Here is a 21,582-nt window from a genome sequence, read left to right as displayed (position 1 = left end):
TACAGACGAATGGAAAAACTAGTATAAGCCGACCTCGGGGAAGATCAGTTTGGATTCCTTAGAAATGTTGGAACACGTGAATCAATACTGACCCTACGACTTATCTTAGAAGCTAGATTAAGGAAGGGCAAACCTACGTTTCTAGCATTTGTAGACTTAGAGAAAGCTTTTGACAATGTTGACTGGAATAATCTCTTTCAAATTCTAATGGTGGCAGGGATAAAATACAGGGAGCAAAAGGCTATTTACAATTTGTACAGAAACCAGATGGCAGTTATAAGAGTCGAGGGACATGAAAGGGAAGCAGTGGTTGGGAAGGGAGTAAGACAGGGTTGTAGCCTCTCCCCAATGTTATTCAATCTGTATATTGAGCAAGCAGTAAAGGAAACAAAAGAAAAGTTCGAAGTAGGTATTAAAATCCATGGAGATGAAATAAAAACTTTGAGGTTCGCCGATGACATTGTAACTCCGTCAGAGACAGCAAAGGACTTGGAACAGCAGTTGAATGGAATGGACAGTGTCTTGAAAGGAGGATATAAGATGAACATCAACAAAAACAAAACGAGGCTAATGGAATGTAGTCGAATTAAGTCGGGTGATGCTGAGGGGAATTAGAGTAGGAAATGAGACACTTAAAGTAGTAAAGGAGTTTTGCTATTTGGGGAGCAAAATAACTGATAATGGTCGAAGTAGAGAGGATATAAAATGAAGACTGGCAATGGCAAGGAAAGCGTTTCTGAAGAAGAGAAATTTTTTAACATCGAGTATAGATTTAAGTGTCAGGAAGTCATTTCTGAAAGTATTTGTATGGAGTGTAGCCACGTATGGAAGTGAAACATGGACGATAAACAGTTTGGACAAGAAGAGAATAGAAGCTTTCGAAATGTGGTGCTACAGAAGAATGCTGAAGATTAGATGGGTAGATCACATAACTAATGAGGAAGTATTGGATAGGATTGGGGAGAAGAGAAGTTTGTGGCACAACTTGACCAGAAGAAGGGATCGGTTGGTAGGACATGTTTTGAGGCATCAAGGGATCACCAATTTAGTATTGGAGGGTAGCATGGAGGGTAAAAATCGTAGAGGGAGACCAAGAGATGAATACACTAAGCAGATTCAGAAGGATGTAGGTTGCAGTAGGTACTGGGAGATGAAGAAGCTTGCACAAGATAGAGAAGCATGGAGAGCTGCATCAAACCAGTCTCAGGACTGAAGACCACAACAACAACAACATTAGTGTGTCTTCCTGTGGTACCTGCATAGTTGAATATTATGTGTATTTTGTGTTGAGTAATTACAGCACATAACAAGTAAATCTGCCTGTTTGCAGGGGAGGTGGAAGCAGTCGTGATTCGGACGCATACCGAAACCAAGCTCCCAACAACACTGTGATGATTAAGGGCCTGGCATACCATATAACTGAAAATGATATCCGGAAGGACATCCTTCAGTGCAATTTAATGCCAAGGGACATCCGTCTCATCCGTAAGAAAGACACTGGTCAGTCGAGGGGATTTGCTTTTGTTGAATTTAATACAGTAGCTGAAGCAACCCAATGGATGCAACGAAAGGGTGGGACATTAGTTCTACAAGACCAGTATCGAGCAGAAATGTACTACAGTATCCCAAAGGACCCACCTGGTTTTGGAGACAGAGGTGCTGTGCAATTAAAGGACTGGCACTGTGTGAAATGTGGTGCAAATAATTTCAAAAGACGAGATGCGTGCTTCAAATGTGGCGCATCCCGCAAGGAGAGTGAAGAGGGAGGTGAAGGTAGTGATGAGGTGAGTACAAAAAATATTTGCAGTGATCTAGTGGCTATTTCAGCAATATTAGTGTAACAGGAGATGTTTTATGCTGTTAATTTTATTATTGTTGTTCACTGTTTTAGAACTTGTTTCACATATACATTTTAAGGTAAGATTGCTTGCTAGGCAATTTAATTCAGTGACATACTTGTAATTCAAAAGTTTGTGTGTGAATTCTTTGGTGTTCCATCTACATCTACATAAATACTGTGCAAGCCACCATGTTGTGCATGGTGGATGGTACCTTGTACCACCAGGAGCTAATTCCTTTCCTGGTTCACTCATAAATGGAGGGAGGGAAAAACGACTGTCTATATGCCTTTGTAGGATCTTAATTTCTCTTATCTGTATGGTCCTTAGGTGAATGTATCTTGTCAGTAGTAGAATCATCCACAGAAACTGCATATGCTGGTTCTCTAAATTTTCTCAACAGTGTTTCTTGAAAAGGAGTTCATCTTCACTCCAGGAATTACCATTTGAGCATCTCCATAATACTCGTGTATTGATCAAACCTACCAGTAACAATTCTACCAGCCTATCTTCAAATTGCTTTGATGCCCTCCTTTAATCCAATCTGATGAGGATCCCAATGGTGCACTATACAAGGTGTCCTTAACAGATGAACCATATTTCCCTAAAATTCTCCCAGTAAACCGAAGTCGACAATTCGCCTTCCCTACTACTGTCCTTACATGCTCGTTCCTTTTCATATTATTTTGCAGTGTTACATGTATTTAATCAATATGACTGTGTCGAACAACAAATAACTATTACTGAAGTCAGAAATCATAGAATTGGTTCAATACTCATCACACTAATTAGAAATTTTGTCTATTCATCTTGTTCATTCCTGCATTCACTCAATGACGACACCATTCGGTATACCACTGCATCAACAGATTTCTGTTCACCCTGTCCATCAGGTCATGTATGTGTATAGATAATAAAAGTCATCATATCACACACACTGATGAACATTTGCCATCAGGACAATGTACTGAGTTTCATTACTTCAGAAGTTTGGGCCACTCTCTTATCTGAGAACCTACTCCGTATGCCCGTACCTTTGTTATTAGTGTGCAGTGGGACACCGTGTCAAATGATTTCCGGAAATCTAGGAATATGGAACCTGCCTGTTACCCTTCACATGTGGTACACAAATATTGTGTGAGAGAAGGGCAAGCCAAGTTTCACATGAGCGATGCTTTCTAAATTTGTGCTAGTTTGTTGTCAGAAGTTTTTCCGTCTCAAAGAAATTTATTATATTCAAACTGAGAATATGTTCAAAAATTCTCCAGCAAAACAGCATTGGGGTTGTTGGTCTGTAATTTTGTGGGTCCATTCTTTTACTCTTGTTATAGACAAGAGTCACTTGTGTTTTTCCCAATTCTACGATTATCACTAGCACTCATCTTGAGCTTGTCAGCATTAAATATGTTGTTTAACTTATTCCTAAGACGTTAAATCTGTGTGCCCCAGATTGAGTTACCATGACCTTTTGTCTTTGGTGATCCGCTTCGCAGCTTTAGTCTTACAGTTTCTTTTTCGAACAGCAAAAGTTCTCATAGATGCCTAGCAGTCACGCACACCTGGTAGAAAAAAATCTCTGCAAGTGCATGCAGCGTGGCATAGCTGCTAGCGTCATTGGCTAGTGGGCTGTAGGTTCAAACACGACCACCAAGGTATTTGTTATTTGGTACATATTATTTTTGGAAGGTTCTCTGAATTTCTTACATTTGTAATGTTTATATATTCTAGAATGTTCAGTGTTTATATAAAAAGCAGCGCACACTGTCCAGGAGTTCAGGCCTATCTGTTCTAGCGGTACATTGGTATTCATAAAACACATGCTTTTTGTGCTAAGTGTTGTATTCATCGACAACTCTAATTTCAGATTTAGATTTGATTCTGGTTTCGATGTGAAACTGTTTGGTGGAGATGTCAGTTACTTTCAAACCTCTACACCAGTGTGGCTCCAATTAGGCAGTGTGAAAGCCGTCGCCTACATGAGCAGGAACCAGATTACAAGCAGTACATTGTTCTTGTGACCTGCATATTCAGTAGATCAATGGATTCCAAAACATCAGTAATTCAGCTGGACATCAGGCACCCATCAGTGTATTCGGGTGATGCTGGTCGAAATGGCTGAAAGGATTTGACTGAACCACCATATAAAACTGGTGAGATGACATGATGTTTGGCAAATGTCTGTTTTTACTTGGGTGACACAGCCCCCACAGTGGTTAAAGAACAATGAAGAGCAGCCTGATAGCTGGAAAAAATTGTTGGTCAGAATGACGACAGCCTTCGTCAACTGTCAATGCCAAGTTCGTTTAGGAGAACAACAATCAAAGAACAGTCGCAGGGAAGTGCCACAGTTTTATATACAGAAAGTTTTAGCTGAATGCCATATTTTGAATCCAAATATGACTTAAGCTGATAAAAACACACACTTTGATGAAAGGAATTGCAGAAGATGTGTAACTAACTCTTCTGGTAAAGGATGTCACAAAAGTTGAGGAGTTCAAGCAGGACCAGTACGTTGAGGAAGTGTAACAGAAATGATTTGGACGGAAGAGGTGTGATCGACTCGTGAAAGTGATTTCTATAGCAATTGTGGAAGACCACCATGATGTTGCTTCTCGCATATGCTATGTAAGAGAAGTAGTACAGCATTTTATGGTAGCCAGAACAGTCGGACCAAGTAAGCAAGAGATAGCAGCCATTTATATTGATCTCATACATCAGGTGGTTATAGAGATACCCCACACATCAAGTGGTATTAGAGGATGTTGACAAAGAGGTGACGAAGAGAATCTCTGCCGCCATCAAATGTGCAAAGAAGAATGGACTCCACCAACACGGGCATGCACTGCAGCAATCAACCAAGCATTGTGGATACTCTGGACAAATTGTACACTACTGCAGAGAGAGAGATGATGATGATTTTCAGAACAACTATGCCACCAGATGTCTGCCATCACAACAGTTCTATTCATGCCTCTATGATAGAGAGTTACATAGTGAAGCAGTGCAGCTGTTTTTGGAGCACGGACTTCATATTCGAGACAATGCAACTGCGCTGTCTGACCATACTGATTTGGGTTTTCCACATTTTCTTAGATAGTTAAGGCAAATGCCAGGGCAGATCTGTAAATCAAGGTCACGTCTGACACCTGTCCTGTCTACATAGGCTCCTGTCCTGTCTACATAGGCTCCTGTCCTGTTCTCTTAAAGCATGTTATTTGTGCTGTATGTTACACACTGAAGAGCCAAATTAACTGATACACCTGCGTAATATCATGTAGGGCCTCCACGAGCACGTAGAAGTGCAGCAATGCGAAGTGGCATGGACTCAACTAATGTCTGAAGTAGTGCTGGAGGAAATTGACACCATGTGAATAGTGCTATAAATCTGTAAGACTACGAGGGGGTTGAGAACTCTTCTGAACAGCAAGTTGCAAGGCATCCCAGATATGCTCAATAATGTTCATGTCTGGGGAGTTTGGTGGACAGTGGATGTTAACTCATAAGTGTGTTTCTGGAGCAGTTATGGACGTGTGGGGTGTTACATTATCTTGCTGGGCTTGTCCAAGTCTGTCGGAATACACAATGAACATGAATGGATGTAGGTGATCAGACAGGATTGCTTGCATACGTGTCAGCTGTCAGAGCTGTATCTAGACATCTCAGGGGTACCAAATCACTCCAACTGAACATTCCCATACTATTGCAGAGCCTCCATCAGTTTGAACAGTGCCCTATTGACATGCAGGGTCCGTGGATTCACAAGGTTGTCTCCATACCCATACAAGTCCATCTGCTCAATACAATTTGAAACGAGATTCATCCAACCAGGCAACATGTTTCCAGTCATCAGCAGTCCAATGTCAGTGTTGATGGGCCCAGGGGAGGCTTAAAGCTTTGTGTCATGCAGTCATCGAGGGTACACAAGTGGGCCTTCGGCTCTGAAAGCCCATATCGATGATGTTTCATTGAATAGTTTCCATGCTGACACTTGTTGGTGGCCCAGCATTGAAATCTGCTGCAATTTGCAGAATGGTTGCACTTCCGTCACATTGAACGATTCTCTTTGGTTGTTGCTGGTTCCGTTCTTGCAGGATCTTTTTCTAGCCTCGGTGATGTCTGAGACTTGATGTTTTACTGGATTTCTGATATTCTTAGTACACTCGTGAAATGGTCATACGGGAAAATCTCCACTTCATCACTGCCTTGGAGATTGTGTCCCATCACTCGTGCACTGACTATAATACCACATTCCAACTCACTCAAAATCTTGATAACCTGCCATTGTAGCAGCAGTAACCGACCTAACAGCTGCTTGGACGCTTGTTGTCTTACATAGATGTTGCCGACCACAGTGCCATATTCTGCCTGTTTACATATCTCTGTATTTGAATATACAAGCCTATATCAATTTCTTTATGCACTTCAGTGTATTTTGGCTATTGGTGGGCATTGTATTACTTTGACAAGTCCTATTTTATTATGAGACATTCCATGAATGAATAAATGTAAGTAAATAAAACTGCAGACAATTATAGTTGACCTGTGGATTAGGTCATTGGACAAGGTCAGTCCCCCTGCTGTATACTAGCTACTCACATAGCCAACGAATTCAGGAAAACTAAGCATGGAGACCATCTATGGAGATGAGGGTGCTACAGATACTAATCCTTCACGGGCAACAGTCATTGTCGGGAAGTCACATTAACATCATTATCGACGGACAGCCTGTCCAGCCTTTAGAGGGCCCTGGGCGGGCTTTATTTTCTGTAATACTGAATGGTTATCACCACCAGCTAAAGAAGACTGTTACGAAAGCGATTGTGCTGAAAGTCACAAATGGAAAAGTAGTACAGCTGATAGGAACATGTATTGCAGCTATAAATGATAGTGCATAGGCGCCCTTCAGATTCAACATTTTATTGTAATGTAGTTGGTGAGGGGGTTGTTTGTCGTTGAAGATGTTGTTATCCCAGTGTCATCAGCAAAAAGAGTTCCGGTCATTAATTGAGATGCTTATTTTACCTGTGAAGCTTTTGTGGATTGCGAAATACTGCTCATTCTCCCAAAAGAAATCCGCATGCCAGCAACAACTGTAAGTATTGTAGGTGACCAGTGAAAACTTTGTATCACTGATTGTCATCAGTAGCCTCAAATCATCCCTTAAGATACATACCTAGGGACTGCTGAAGCAGTCCAGGAATGGCAGCTTAGTATCATCAACAAAGAATTGTGCTCTACTGCCACTACAGACAACGTAGGGGAGGAAGTTACTGTCAGCCTGCCAGTAGGATTCGGCCTGACCGAGGAACAACGTATGTATGTGTTAGCAGTTCTGTGATAATTTCCGATGCTGTCTTAAGGGATGATTTGTGGCTACTGATGACAATCAGTGATACAAAGTTTTCACTGGTCACCTACAATACTTACAGTTGTTGCTGGCATGCGGATTTCTTTTGGGAGAATGAGCAGTATTTCGCAATCCACAAAAGCTTCACAGGTAAAATAAGCATCTCAATTAATGACCGGAACTCTTTTTGCTGATGACACTGGGATAACAACATCTTCAACGACAAACAACCCCCTCACCAACTACATTACAATAAAATGTTGAATCTGAAGGGCGCCTATGCACTATCATTTATAGCTGCAATACATGTTCCTATCAGCTGTACTACTTTTCCATTTGTGACTTTCAGCACAATCGCTTTCGTAAGAGTCTTCTTTAGCTGGTGGTGATAACCATTCAGTATTACAGAAAATAAAGCCCGCCCAGGGCCCTCTAAAGGCTGGACAGGCTGTCCGTCGATAATGATGTTAATGTGACTTCCCGACAATGACTGTTGCCCGTGAAGGATTAGTATCTGTAGCACCCTCATCTCCATAGATGGTCTCCATGCTTAGTTTTCCTGAATTCGTTGGCTATGTGAGTCAGATCCAGACTGGAAAAAAGGAAGACCAAGTACCCCAAGGTCAAACACTGAATCAACACTGGGGAACTCCACCAGTTAGCAAGCACTTGTGTAGAGTATTACTGGTTAACGACACACAATCTGGGAGGGAATAAAGATGATGCTGCTAAGATGTCATGGAACCTTCAAAGATTCCTTGGTACTCTCCTTTGGTCTTTTGAAGGAGGAGGATGGTACAAGGTTTTTGTGGTAAACTACCACTGACTGAACAAAATCACGAAAAAAGATGTTTACCCAATGCCACACATTGATGATACCCTAGACTGCTTGAGAGGAGCAAAGCAATTATGGTCATGCAGACAGGCTACTGCTGAATCGAGATTCACAAGGCCTACTGGGAAAAGACTTGACTTCATAACTTTTGGTGGTCTCTCCGAGTTAAAAGTTATGCTCATGCACATTTGTGTGTGGGGAGAGGTTCTGACAACCATGTTAAAGTGTTCAGATTCCAGGCATCTGCCTGTTGTGACTCGCCGATCATTCAAAGTGCCGCCGCGCAGTTACGCCCGTCCTCTACATGCAGCGCTGTCTGCCAGCCATGCAGCAGCAGCGCCACCTAAGCGGCCAGCCAACCAGCGGCCGCTAGACTTGGACTCAGTTATGATTTGACTGTCAAAGTTTACACACGTCTTACTCTGTTTACTTGATCTGTGACTTTCATGTATTGCGTCTTCCTTGAAATATACTTGTTCAAATTGAAGTTATTACAATTGGCGTCGAGGATGGGATTTTTCTTTTCCATCATTGACCTACAATGTTTCCATGGCTACTTTAGAGCAACCATTGCTAGGTCTCGTAGAACAGCACACGCTTCTCACAAATGCGATTCGTCATTTCGTCGCAGCATCAAATACAGGGCGTCTCTCGTCGTTGTCTACCTACTTTTCCTCCTTACAACGAGACGGCGGAAGACTGGTCTGATTACGAAAAAGTCTTCGACAGCACTTCTTGGCATTTCGTGTCGTGGTCGAACAAACATGTAAGTCTCTGTTCCTTTCATGGATTTCACCTCAAATGTATTGGTTGTTGTCGCAATTGGCTCCTTTGAAAGATCCTGTGTCTTTGTCCTTTGCTGAAATGTGCTGACTTCAGTCCGTCTATTTTCAAAAGCAAACACATGTGGTAGCATCTCGTGTTGCCTTTTATCGTTGTCAGAAACAATCGAATCAATCCTATTGCGCTTGGGCTGCTGAACTTCACGGCCTCAGTAGAAAGTGTCAATTTGTTACTGAAGTTCACAAAGAATCCTACGCCGATTCCGTGGTACGGGATGCTATTAGCCGATCGGCGCCCGACAAAGAAGTTAGGCAACGTGCCCTTCAGTTGGCAAATCCGACTCTAGATGAAATCCTATCCATCGCTCAGTCTTTTGAAATTTCTCGAGCCACCGGAGCGCAAATCGAGGCATGGGGCGACGTCAGGGAAATACAACCTCTGTGCGATGTTGACGAAGCGTGTGGAGTGTCCCCGCCGGCCGACGTGGTCGCCGTACGCTCCCAAGCGCTGCCTCGGCCTAACTGTAAACAAACCTCCAAGAAACTGCAGCAAAACCCACGGCAACTTCCTTCACGCCCGCGGTGTTTTACGAAACATTCACGAGAAGATTGTCCACAATGTTGGGCCGTGTGTCACAAATGCAAATAAAAGGGTCACGTGTCATCCGTTTGCAAATCCAACCACATACATGATGTTCATGAATGTGACGCTGATTCTGATTCTATGTTGTCTGTCAATTGTACTTCTTCCCTTTTAGGGAAGTTATTCCTCACTGTCCAAATACTTTGTTGAGATGTTCGCATGCAGGTGGATACTGGTTCTGCTGCCACTATCATCAATTCTCAGATGTATCTTCAGTTGGGTTCTCCAATCCTGTCACCTGTCACTAGGCAATTACGGACTTACTATAAACAGCAGCTTTCTCTCTTGGGATAAGGTATCTTACAAATCTGTCATTCGCACTGTTCACATATTTGTGGTCTACCATAGTAACGCGGAGAATCTTTTTAGTTTCGATGCCTTTCGCGTTTTTGGGTTCTCCATAGATGACTCTGTCAATATCGTCTCTGATGCTATTCCTTGTGCTCAATTGGATCCCTTGTCGACGACATTTTCGTCCCTTTTTTCTCCTGGGTTAGGCTGTGCAAACGACTTTGAAGCTCATATCACGCTCAAACCCACTGCTCAGCCTAAGTTTTTTCGGGCTCAGCCCATTCCTGTGGCCCTTCGTGATCAGGTCAAACGGGAGCTGGATTGTCTCACTACTTCAGGGGTCTTGCTTCCTGTCACTTCAAGTGAGTGGTCCTCTCCTGTCGTTGTCATTGCTAAGGCAAATGGTGATATTCGTCTCTGTGGCGATTTCAAAGCCACTGTAAATGCTCAATGCCTTATCGACACTTACCCTATGCCTCGACCTGAAGAATTGTTCACTGAACCTGCTGGAGGCCAGTATTTTTCTAAACTTGACCTGTCAGAAGCTTATCATCAACTTCCTCTCGACGCTGCTTCCCGGCAGTTTCTGGTCCTTAACACGCCTTTTGGCCTCTATCAATACCAACGATTGCCATTCGGGGTTACCAGCGCCCCTGCTCTCTTTCAGCGATTCTTGGAACAATTATTGCTCACTGTCCCTGGGTGTATAAATTACCAGGATGACATCGTTGTCACTGGCTCCGCCACTGACGAACATCTTCAAAATATCCGCACACTTTTTCATGTCTTACAGACTGCCGGTCTTAAGTGTAATCTTCAGAAATCAAAATTTCTTCAGGCATCTATCACATACTTGGGGTTTCAAATCTCTCGGGATGGTATTTGTCCGCTTCAGAACTGTCACTGCGATTGATGCCCTTCCTCGCCCTACATCTGTTAAGGAACTGCAGGCGTTCTTGGGGAAAATAGCATACTATCACAAGTTTTTACCGTCTGCTGCTTTGATGGCTCAGCCGTTGCATTGCCTGTTGCATAAAAACGTGCCTTTTCACTGGTCCGCGTCATGCGATGTGGCTTTCCAGAAATTGAAGACTATGCTGAAACAGGTCCCGTGCCTGGCTACTTATCAACCTGGCCAACATCTTGTTCTTGCCACGGACGCCTCTCAATACAGGTTCGGTGCAGTCCTTGCGCACCATTTTTCTGACGGTTCTGAACAACCCATTGCTTATGCTTCCAAAATGCTCACGGATGCCCAACAAAAGTATTCTCAAATTGAAAAATAAGCTTTGGTCATTATTTATGCTCTTCATAAGTTTGGTGTTTTTCTCTATGGATACAAATTTCATCTTGTTACGGATCACAAACCACTTGTTTCCTTGTTTCATCCATCGACGTCACTTCCTGACAAGACTGCACACCGCCTCCAGTGTTTGGCTCTTTACTTGTCTCGTATCAATTATGAGATTCATTTCCGGCCGACGTCTCAACATACGAATGCTGATGCACTGTCTCGCCTTCCCATGGGCCCTGATCTGGCATTTGATAGGGGCGAACTTTTGTGTTTCCATCTGGATGTTGCCGAGCAGCGGGTTGTGGACAGGTTCCCCATCACTGGGGACCGGCTGGCGGCTGCTACGGGTTCTGACGCTACCCTCTCCCGGGCTTTACGCTGTATTTAGATGGTGTTATCCTCCTTTCCACCGACAATGCTTCGCCGCGTGTTGTGGTACCTGCGTCTTTGCGTGCTTCGGTCTTGCGCCTCCTTCACCAAGGGCACTGGGGTGTCTCTCGCACAAAATCTCTGGCGTGCTGTCGTGTGTTCTGGCCCAGCATCGACTCTGAATTCGCACACGTGGTCGCTGCTGGCAGCCCTTTTGCGTCACAGGCCACTGCCCCGAAGTCATCTTGGTCACCGTGGCCTTCGCCTGAGAAGCCCTGGGAGCATATTCATGCTGACTTTGCAGGACCTTTTTTCAGTACTTATTGGCTTCTCGTTATTGACACCTACTCTAACTTTCTTTTCATTTTCCGTAGCATGTCGCCTACCACCGTTGCAACCACCAATGCTCTAGCTCGCATTTTCTATTTGGAAGGCCTCCCCTCTACTCTTGTTACTGATAATGGTCCACAATTTGCCTCTTCCGGATTTGCGGATTTTTGTGCCCGCCACGGCGTCACGCATGTCACGGCCCCTCCGTTCCATCCACAGTCAAACGGTGAGACTGAACAACTGGTCCGCACGTGTAAGGCTCAGATGAGAAAACTCCTGACTTCTTCTGCTGATGATGCACTTCTCCAATTTCTGGCTTCTTACTGTCTCACCCCCATGGGCAACCACAGCCCAGCTGAGCTCTTACATGGTTGGCAGCCCCGCACGCTACTTCATCTTCTGCAGCCTTCCACCTCACGGCTGCGGGTGCCTTCGCTTGGCCGGTTCACCACCAACGACCTTGTATGGGTACAGGGATATGGCAGGCGGCCAAAATGGAGTCCTGGCCGCACCTTACGACACTGTGGCCAACGCCTGTATGAAATCCTGACGGACACACGTGTTGCAGTGCGTCATTCGGACCAGCTTCAGCCTCGTGTGCCGGCAACGCCTGTTCCGGATGCCGCTACACCACCTTCGACTCTACCTGACTCACAATGCAATCCTCTCACCATCATATCGGTGCCAGCACAAGAACTGCCGCCACCAGGAGACGTTCCCATGCAGGAACCAGATGACCATCATCTGTTGGAGCAACTCTACTCGCCTCCTTCTCCTACGGATGTGGACACATTGCCCATGTCTCCTGTTACAACAGCCGGACTTGCCGCAACAGGCAGATTGGTGCACAGGGCCCCAGCAGATTCGGCCCCCACGTCTCCTGTCATCTCGACCCGTTATCATCGGGAACCCTTCCGTCCATAGAGGAAGCCGCCGCCTCGAGAATTTACGACCAGTCAAACAACACCCATGGACGTTATCAATCTACAGGCCACCTCCATCAAGACCTGAGCAAAAAATTCAAAAGGGGGAAAAGTGTTGTGACTCGCCGATCTTTCAAAGTGCCGCCGCAGACTTGGACTCAGTTATAATTTGACTTTTAAAGTGTACACACATCTTACTCTGTTTACTTGATATGTGACTTTCATGTATTGCGTCTTCCTTGAAATATATTTGTTCAACTTGAAATTATTACACTGCTGGAATCTGAAAAAGTGCCTCTTTACTGCCCAAGACATAAGTATTGATACACTAAGTAAATGACGGTGGAGTCTGTCTCCCTGATCCAAAGATGATAAGAGCAGTCACACATTTTCCTATTCAATGGCACATTTGTAATGTGAGAAGTTTTCATGTAATGTGCCCATACTACTAACGATTCTGTATTAAGGGCTGTCTCTTGCAAGAACTGCTGCACTTGATTGATTGCTCATTAATTCCTACTCGACTTTTCTTTGTTTTTGGCCTTATGCTGTCAAATGTGTGTTTCTTGCCATGTGGCAGACTTAGGAATGTATAATGTGTTACATCCTGTTCACAAGAAACTGTATTATATGAAGGTGTGGTGTCTGTACTTTCAGACATGTTTGAAAGAACAGACACCACACTGAATCCACAGCTGTGATATATATACTATGTAAATTGATGGTGGGGGGGGGGGGGGGGGGGGGGGAAGGAGAGGTAAGGGAATGAACTGATGTCATCTGCATCAAGACTTTATGCTGAATCATTAGTGATGAGTGAAAATACATGCCGGACTGGGGTTCGAACCTGGAATCTCTTGCTTATTAGGCAGCTGCATTCACCGCTGCACCATCTGGACACAGTGTTAATTGCAAATGTTCAGACTGAGATTTTCACTCTGCAAGGGAGTGTGCGCTGGTATGAAACTTCCGGGCAGATTAAAACTGTGTGCTGGACCGAGACACAGCTTCAGGAGTGCTAGTTCTGCAAGGTTCACAGGAGAGCTTCTCTGAAGTTTGGAAGGTAGGAGACTACGTACTGGCAGAAATGAAGCTGTGGGGATGGGCCATCAGTCATGCTTGGGTAACTCAGATGGTGAAGCACTTGCCTTGCGAAAGGCAAAGGGTCCCTAGTTCGAGTTTCAGTCCGGCACACAGTTTTAATGTGCCAGGAAGTTTCTTAATGCTCAGACTATCTTGTCATGCTCCTCAGCTGACCCAAATTTCCACCTAGTGCCACCACTTATCCACAGCCCCCTCAGTGTCCTCCGTGCTCTCTAATTTTACATACCTGCTGGAGGTTGAAAATAAATGTGCATCACTCATTGTTGTGGATTCATATCCCATTGAGGCATATCAATTATATGAATGGAGTGTCTGTTCTTTTGGACATCTCAATCGGCTATGAATCAACAACTGCCAGTGCAGGTGCACATTTACATTCAAACTCCAGTGGGAATCTAAAATTAGTGAGCATGGAGGACACGGACAGGAACTGCAGCTATATGGTGGTGCTAGGTGGGAATATGGCTCAACTGAGGAACATACCAAGATAGTCTGCGCATTTCAAAATAGTCTGCGCATTTGCAATTGACACTGTGTCTGGGTTGGTGCAGTGGTTAATCATCTGTCCAGCACACATTTTTACTCATCACCACTGATACCACATGAAGTCCTGATGCAGCTTATATCATGAGTTCTTTCCCTTCCCTTCCCTTTCCTTCCCTTTATCCTCCTCTTGATTTTAATTTACGTAATTGAAAATATATTATCTGATGTGCCAACTTCCCCCTGGGTCACTCTAAGGATGTGTCCAAAGAATATGTTCCTTCTTTTCTTGATGGTGTCAGAGATTCTCTCTATGAGTATACAGTTCTTGGTCTTCTACACTGACCATCTCCTGTTCTTCAAAGTCCCAATATACTACTGAGAATCCTTCATTCCACACATTCTACCCTCAAATTTAATCCTGTTTTGCAAGATACAGACTTTCTGCTGCGTATGAGGATTCCGTGTGGTTTACTGTCTGGTAAAATGTTAATTTTGCATTGATCGAAAGAGTGTTCCTGTTGTAGATGTTCATAGGTAGTTTGAATTTCTCCTCATTCTGAATTTACCTCCTCCTCTTGTTATCCATCGAGGAAGTATCTCGATGCTAGTCATATATTGTATCTTCTCGATGGAGAACTAGCGACCTGCTTTAACTGTCTGTCTCTGTGTTGTGTGGTTTGATCATCTAATGATTCTGACATTATCACAATATCGTCTGCAAATGCGAGACAATTTCCTCATATTCCTTTTTTCTTGCATCCCATTCGTGTTCCACTCCTTTCATTTCTGTCTCTTTTCCCTGGTCAACTTAATCAAGGATGCAGTTAAAAAGCATAGGGGACAGTCTGCTCCCATGTCTGACTCTGGTTTTGATCTTGAAGAAGTATGAAATCTTCCTTCGGGACATGATCTTGGATGTTTTGTGTAAGGTCTTTTTAATCAGTCCACTCAATTTTTTGTCAAACTTATCTCTTCCAAAATTTGGAACAGTGTTGGTGTATGTCCAGAACCATAAGCTTTCTTGAAGTCTATGAATGTTAGCATAAAATTCTTACTTCTCTATGTTTGATATGCAGTTACCAGTTTCAGATTAGGTATTTGTTCTGCACGTGATCTTCCAGTTCTGAAGCTTCCTCCTTATTCACAAATTTGTGAAAGTAGTCGCTTCTCATCTCTGTTCAGTACTTCTTATGAGAATGTTGTATAGGTCACTGGCATTAACGATATTCTTCTGTGTTTCCCATGTTCCAGCTTCTCGGCTACTTTTTTGCATGTAGTGCTAACATCCATACTTCTGGAAGCTGCTCGTCTTCCCAAATTTTATGTGTAATATGTGTCATTCCGATGATTTTATTCTCATTAGCATACTTAGAGTTCTGCAATGATCCCAGCTTCACCAGGATATTTGTGAATATCCTATCCCGACCTCTTCTGCAGTTTGTTCTTTTCAATTTTAATTGATTGTCACAGATGGCACTTCTCAGTTTATGAGCTCTTCATAGTACCAAGTCATCAAAAAGTCAGTATAAATTTGAAAACTGAATAAATCATGGAATAATGTAGATAGAGAAGTACAAATCGACACACATGCTTGGAATGACATGGGGTTTTATTAGAACCAAAAAAATACAAAAGTTCAAAAAATGTCGGACAGATGGCGCTTCATCTGATCAGAGTAGCAATAATTAGCATGAGAAATTAAGACAAAGCAAAGATGATGTTCTTTACAGGAAATGCTCAATATGTCCACCATCATTCCTCAACAATAACTGTAGTCGAGGAATAATGTTGTGAACAGCACTGTAAAGCAAATCCGGAGTTATGGTAAGGCATTGGCGTCAGATGTTGTCTTTCAGCATCCCTAGAGATGTCAGTTGATCACGATACACTTGCGACATCAGGTAACCCCAAAGCCAATATTCGCACGGACTGAGGTCTGGGGACCTCGGAGGCCAAGCATGACGAAAGTGGCGGCTGAGCACACGATCATCACCAAACGACGCGCACAAGAGATCTTTCACGCGTCTAGCAATATGGGATGGAGCGCCATCCTGCATAAACATCGTACGTTCCAGCAGGTGTTTATCAGCCAGGCTGGGGATGATGTGATTCTGTAACATATCGGCGTACTGGTACCTCTCACCCGTCTCGGTAGCAGTTACAGAACCAGAATCACGCATTTCCTCAAAGAAAAAAGGCCTGATAGTGGTAGATGTGGTAAATCCAACCCATACCGTGACTTTCTCGTCGTGCAATGGAGTTGCCACGACAGTTCTAGGATTTTCGGGAGCCCATTTTCTGCAGTTGTGCGCGTTGACAGACCCTCGGAGCGTGAAATGAGTTTCGTTGGTCCACAACACGTTACTCAACCAATCGTCATCTTCCGCCATCTTTTGAAGCGCCCACACCGCAAATGCCCTCCGCTTCACTAAATCGCCAGGTAATAGTTCATGATGCCGATGGATTTTGTACGGATAGCATCGGAGGGTATGCCTCAGTGCCAACCAAACAGTAGTGTATGGAATGCCCGTGCGACTGCACAAGCGCTGACTTGCCCGTGCGTAGATGAACCCGCTACAGTCTCCATTTCTTCCTGAACTGTCTCAGCAGCATTACGCCTTGTGCTCGGTCGGCCACTATGTGGTCTATCGTCTAAACAACCCGTGGCTTCAAACTTCGAAATCATTCTTGCCACAGCTGCATTTGTCAACAGACCTTTACCCGTTCGAATCCCCTTCCTATGGCGATAGGATTGTAACGCTGAACTATCACTTTCCCCATTCTGATTATACAGCTTCACTAAAAGCGCCTTTTCAGGTAACGTCAACATGCTGCGACTGCTGGCGCATCTGATTCTCTCTCTCATTACAGCTCCTTTTATACATAATTGTCTCTGACGTTTTGCTGTCCAGCGCCATCTGTCGGACTTTTTGTGATTCCCCCCCCCCCCCCCCCCCTAATAAGACTCCATGTCATTCCAAGCATGTGTGTCAATTTTTACCTCTCTATCTACATTATTCCGTGGTGTATTAAGTTTTCAAATTTATATTGACTTTTTGATCATCCGGTACTTGGCCAAGACCTGACAGTTTCCATGTCACCATATGCTATGTTCCTTCTTTGTTCTTAAAGCTAAGGTTTGGGGGACCATGTCTACTTAATTTAATATTAAATGTTGTTTTAAAGTTGGTCATATTGTTATTTCAGAAATCCTTTTCTACTTAAGTTTTCCTTCTGGAAAATTAGAGAATGGAAACTCTGATTGGAATATAACCAATGTGGGAAAGGTTAGATTGCTACTTACCATAAAGAAGATATGTTAAGCTGCAGACAGGCACAATAAGACACTTAGGCTGTGGCCAAAAGCTTTGCATAAGTGCAGCAAATGAGAAACATACGCCATTCATACACACAAGCAAGCACATCTCATGCGCACATGAATCACGTGGGATGGAAGCAGCAGTCTGGAGGGGGCGGGGAAAGGGAAGGGATAGTAATTTACAAGAGGGTGGGGGGGGGGGGCAGAGCAATGCTGTCAGGCAGAGTTATCAAGTACTAGAATGCGAACAGGCACAGTGTCAGGAGGTTGTGGGGCAGGGAAGTGGGGAAAAAAGGAGCGAAAAAAGAGAGGAGTGGGGAAGATAGGCAGGTGCGTTTGCAGAGAAACAAAGAGCATGGGAGACGAGCACTGGGAGCAGCTGATAGGACAGAGGAGGTGGAAACTGTTGGTGGATTGTGTGGGGACAGTATGTTAATGTAGGTTGAGTACGGGATAATTATGGGAGCAGGAAATGTGTTGTAAGGATAACTCCCATCTGCGCAGTTCAGAAAAGGTGATGGTGGAGGGGGAGGATTCGTATGGTTCGAATAGTGAAGCAGCCACTGAAATCGAGCCATCTGGATCCTCCCCTCCCCACCACCACCAGCTTTTCTGAACTGTGTATATTGGAGTTGTCCTGACAACATACTGTACCCACACCTGTCACCCAATAGTTTCCACTGCCTCTGTCCTATCATCTTCTCCCCATTCATATCTTCTACCCTCTTTGTTTGCCATTCTCTGCCAATGCACGTGCCCATCTTTCCCTGCTCCTCTCCTTTTTCGCTCCTCTCCTTTTTCGCTCCTCTTTTTCCCACCTCCCTGCCCCATGACCTCCTGGCACTGTGCCTATTGGCATTCTAGTTCCTACACACTCCACTAGACAGTATTCTCCCCCCTCTCCCCCGCCTCGACCTATGCACTATTAACCCTTCCCCGACCCCTCCAGATTGCTGCCTCCATCCCACGCGAGTATTGCATTCCTTCCCAAGTTTCCAGAGTTGGTGGTCATGTGTACGTGAGGTGTGCTTGCTTTTGTGTGTGATTGGTGATGCATTTCTATTTTGGTGATGAAGGCTGTGGGTGCAAGATCTTGTGTGTGCTTGCTTTTGTGTATGAGCAGTGATGCGTTTCTATTTTGCTGATAAAGGCTGTGGCTGAAAGCTTTGTGTAAGTGTCTTTTAATTATGCCTGTCTGCAACTTCTTTAGGGTAAGTAGCAATCTTTCTTCCCCTACGTTGCTGTAAGTGTTCCTTCTCGTATTTTATCAAAGGAAGGAGTTGACCCAAAGCACAACAGAATGTGTCCTGAGGAAATAATAAACTGTAAAAAATTACCAACAATCCTAGAACAGAACAATTAGAAAGATTAGGGCCCATCCTCATGTAATATTGTAACAGCAACAGAGAAGGCTGGAAGATACAAGGCAGGAGAGGACAGTAAAGGGCACTTGCCACCTGTGCGATTGAAAGGTGCTGTTCTGGGGGGGGGGGGGGGGGGGGGGGTTGTGCCACAATAATAAAAATCTTGGAATGATGAGCTGCATGGTCCTCTCTCTGTCATTGTTAATATTGTTCCTATACTTTCCATTGTTGTAAGGGCATTACATCTTCAGCTTTCAGTCTTATTTTTATGTAGTTACTAAGATATTGATCATTGAATTATGTTTCAAATGTGGAAAGTTTCATCATCTGTTGCTAGAAGGGTCTTTTAATCACAAATAACATGCCTTTTTCCTCTGGCAATACTTTATGTGTAACTTTTGAGAACATTTCTCGTGGAGAAACAGCAGTCTGGCTAAAACTACTTTAAAAATGCAGTTTCTGTCAGAATGTTACCATCTTCAGACCATTTGTACCTTGAGGGTAGACAGTGGCAGTGAACGGAGTAGGTGTTATGACTGCACAAACATCAACAAACACAGCAGTGTAATGCCTGCTCTGTTCACTGCTGCTGCATACCATCATGGTAGAAATGGTCTGAAGAAGTTTGCATTCCGACCAAAACAGGTAACAGTTGTAAATAAATGTGTTATTGTGGTTGAGACTGTTTTCAATCCATTTTTAAAATGAAATGTAATAATACTGCACCAACAGCTGTTGTTTTGATGTTGTTTTATTAGGCAACCAGTTTCAATGTTCCAGTCACATAATCTTCAGACCTGTGAAATTAATAACACCAAGTACCACTCGTGCATGTAGAAGACAAGGCACCAATATTTATATCTGGTTTCGTAGGTATCTGAACTTCAAGTTTCATGTCAAACTGTAGCATCATTTACAACATGGCTGGTGAAAAAGTTCAGTAGACAGCAATCCAATACAGTGATTCCTGGTAAAACAGTATTGTGTTCAGAACACACTTGTGAAATTTTTCTAAGTGTAATTGACAATGGGTTTTTGATATGACACATTTTTAGCAGTCTGTTTGGGCTGACAGTTCTCTTTGAGTTGGTAGCTGCTGAGTAAAGTTATTAACTACAGAAACCAATTGTTAACAGCCAGTAAGTATAAATTCTTTTATGAAATGAATTTTCAGGTAATATGTATCATGACTTCAAAAAATTGTTGTTACAAAGATGGATGTCAAATTTTATAGGTGAGCCCACATCCGACAAACACAGTGTTGTTACGAAATCTTGATGTTTTGTCAACTGAAGAAGCAGTTCTTGGTGCCATCAAAGGTCTGTCCTCAACAGCAATTCGGAGTATCCGAATGGGGCGTGATCCATTAACCAACACATCAAGAGGTGTATGCTACATTGAGCTGAACTCTGTCCTTGATTCTGTGCAACTTCATGGTGCTTTACAAGGTCGACTTACGGTATGTACTGTGTAATTAGACATAATTTTCTATCCAAAAAGACGTGTTGGAAAACCCATGAACACTTTTTATTTTAACTGTTTTTTTCATTCTGAGGATCACAGCGTAAATTGTTTGTGTTAATGATGTCTGGCTTTTAGAATACCACCTTTGGGTCAGATTATGTCTTCCATTACGATCATATGTCTATTCATTAAGCATGATCTCATTAAAGGTGACCAGTAACACCAACATTTTATACTGTGATCCTGATGGTGATTAAATACTCTGTTCAAATTATCATTTGCTTTTATTTATGAGAATCTTTTTTTCTAATCTGAATACCATGTCTATTTTTTCCTCCTTGCATCAAGTGTGTAGACAGTATTCTCCCATATTATGCATAAAAAATAAAAATTAAAGTTCATTTTTTAGTTGAACTTTTAAACATTTGTGATACAGTGAAACTGTATGCTAGGGTGGTGTATGATTTGAAAAGAGACAGGTTTCGGTTGACTGAAACAGTGTGTTGCTCTGTCAAGTGTAACCAGATTGAAAAGTTGAAGGAGTATTGTTCATGAAAGGCAGATGTCTTGATTCACATCCCAGCCCACCTCACAATTAAACTTTCAGTATGCTATTTACATCGTCACAAGTACGTGATTTATTCATACAGCATAGCTTATTTACAAATAGTGATTAAGAGGGGGGGGGGGGGGGAGGAGGGAGAGAGTTGAAGTCTTTGCAAATTGGGCCACATAATAATGGTACTGTATTGAAAGCAGCCCTTTACTATACAAACCTTGAAACCCAGTTATGTTAATGTACTTCATGGATGTCTTTGCGATTTTACAGTGTTAATAGTCAATTGGGTTTATTTGTGTCCAGTCTGCCTTTAACTAATTCATGTAATTGGTAATTGATAGATTCAAAAGTTGGATTTGTTGCTTCTTAGCGTGATTGTGAATATTTGTTGGTGCTCGAGCTGAAAAAGAAGTAAATTGTTACAATGCAAGATTAGCAATGTTTCCTAAAATTAACTGGCTGGTGGGGGTGGGGATCAGTTTAGGAATTGATCATGTGTAGAATAAGTGGTACATATTATTTTATATGTTACTTAGATAGGCAAAATGTATTAAAAACAAGTGTGTAGAAAGATGCTATTGAGAAAATGATATTTCAGGATTTTAACTGTGAGGCAATACCGTTGCATTATTAG

At 43.2% G+C, this 21,582-nt stretch overlaps 1 protein-coding gene across 6 annotated transcripts in view; it reads left to right on the top strand.

Annotated features, from left to right (window-relative positions):
* LOC124544705 (RNA-binding protein 5-like) overlaps window positions 1-21,582 on the top strand; it is a 122,427-nt gene that overhangs the window by 57,235 nt on the left and 43,610 nt on the right. For all 6 annotated transcript variants that reach the window (XM_047123349.1, XM_047123346.1, XM_047123348.1 and 3 more), the window contains 2 exons: window positions 1,331-1,784; window positions 20,160-20,384. In XM_047123349.1, coding sequence (XP_046979305.1) covers window positions 1,331-1,784; window positions 20,160-20,384 — 679 coding nt within the window. The remainder of the gene's footprint in view (window positions 1-1,330; window positions 1,785-20,159; window positions 20,385-21,582) is intronic.

The sequence above is a fragment of the Schistocerca americana genome, chromosome 8 (assembly GCF_021461395.2).
Source record: "Schistocerca americana isolate TAMUIC-IGC-003095 chromosome 8, iqSchAmer2.1, whole genome shotgun sequence".
Classification (NCBI taxonomy): Eukaryota; Metazoa; Arthropoda; class Insecta; order Orthoptera; family Acrididae; genus Schistocerca; species Schistocerca americana.
The sequence above is the reverse complement of the archived record's forward strand: the minus strand, read 5'-3'. Positions and strand labels throughout refer to the sequence as shown.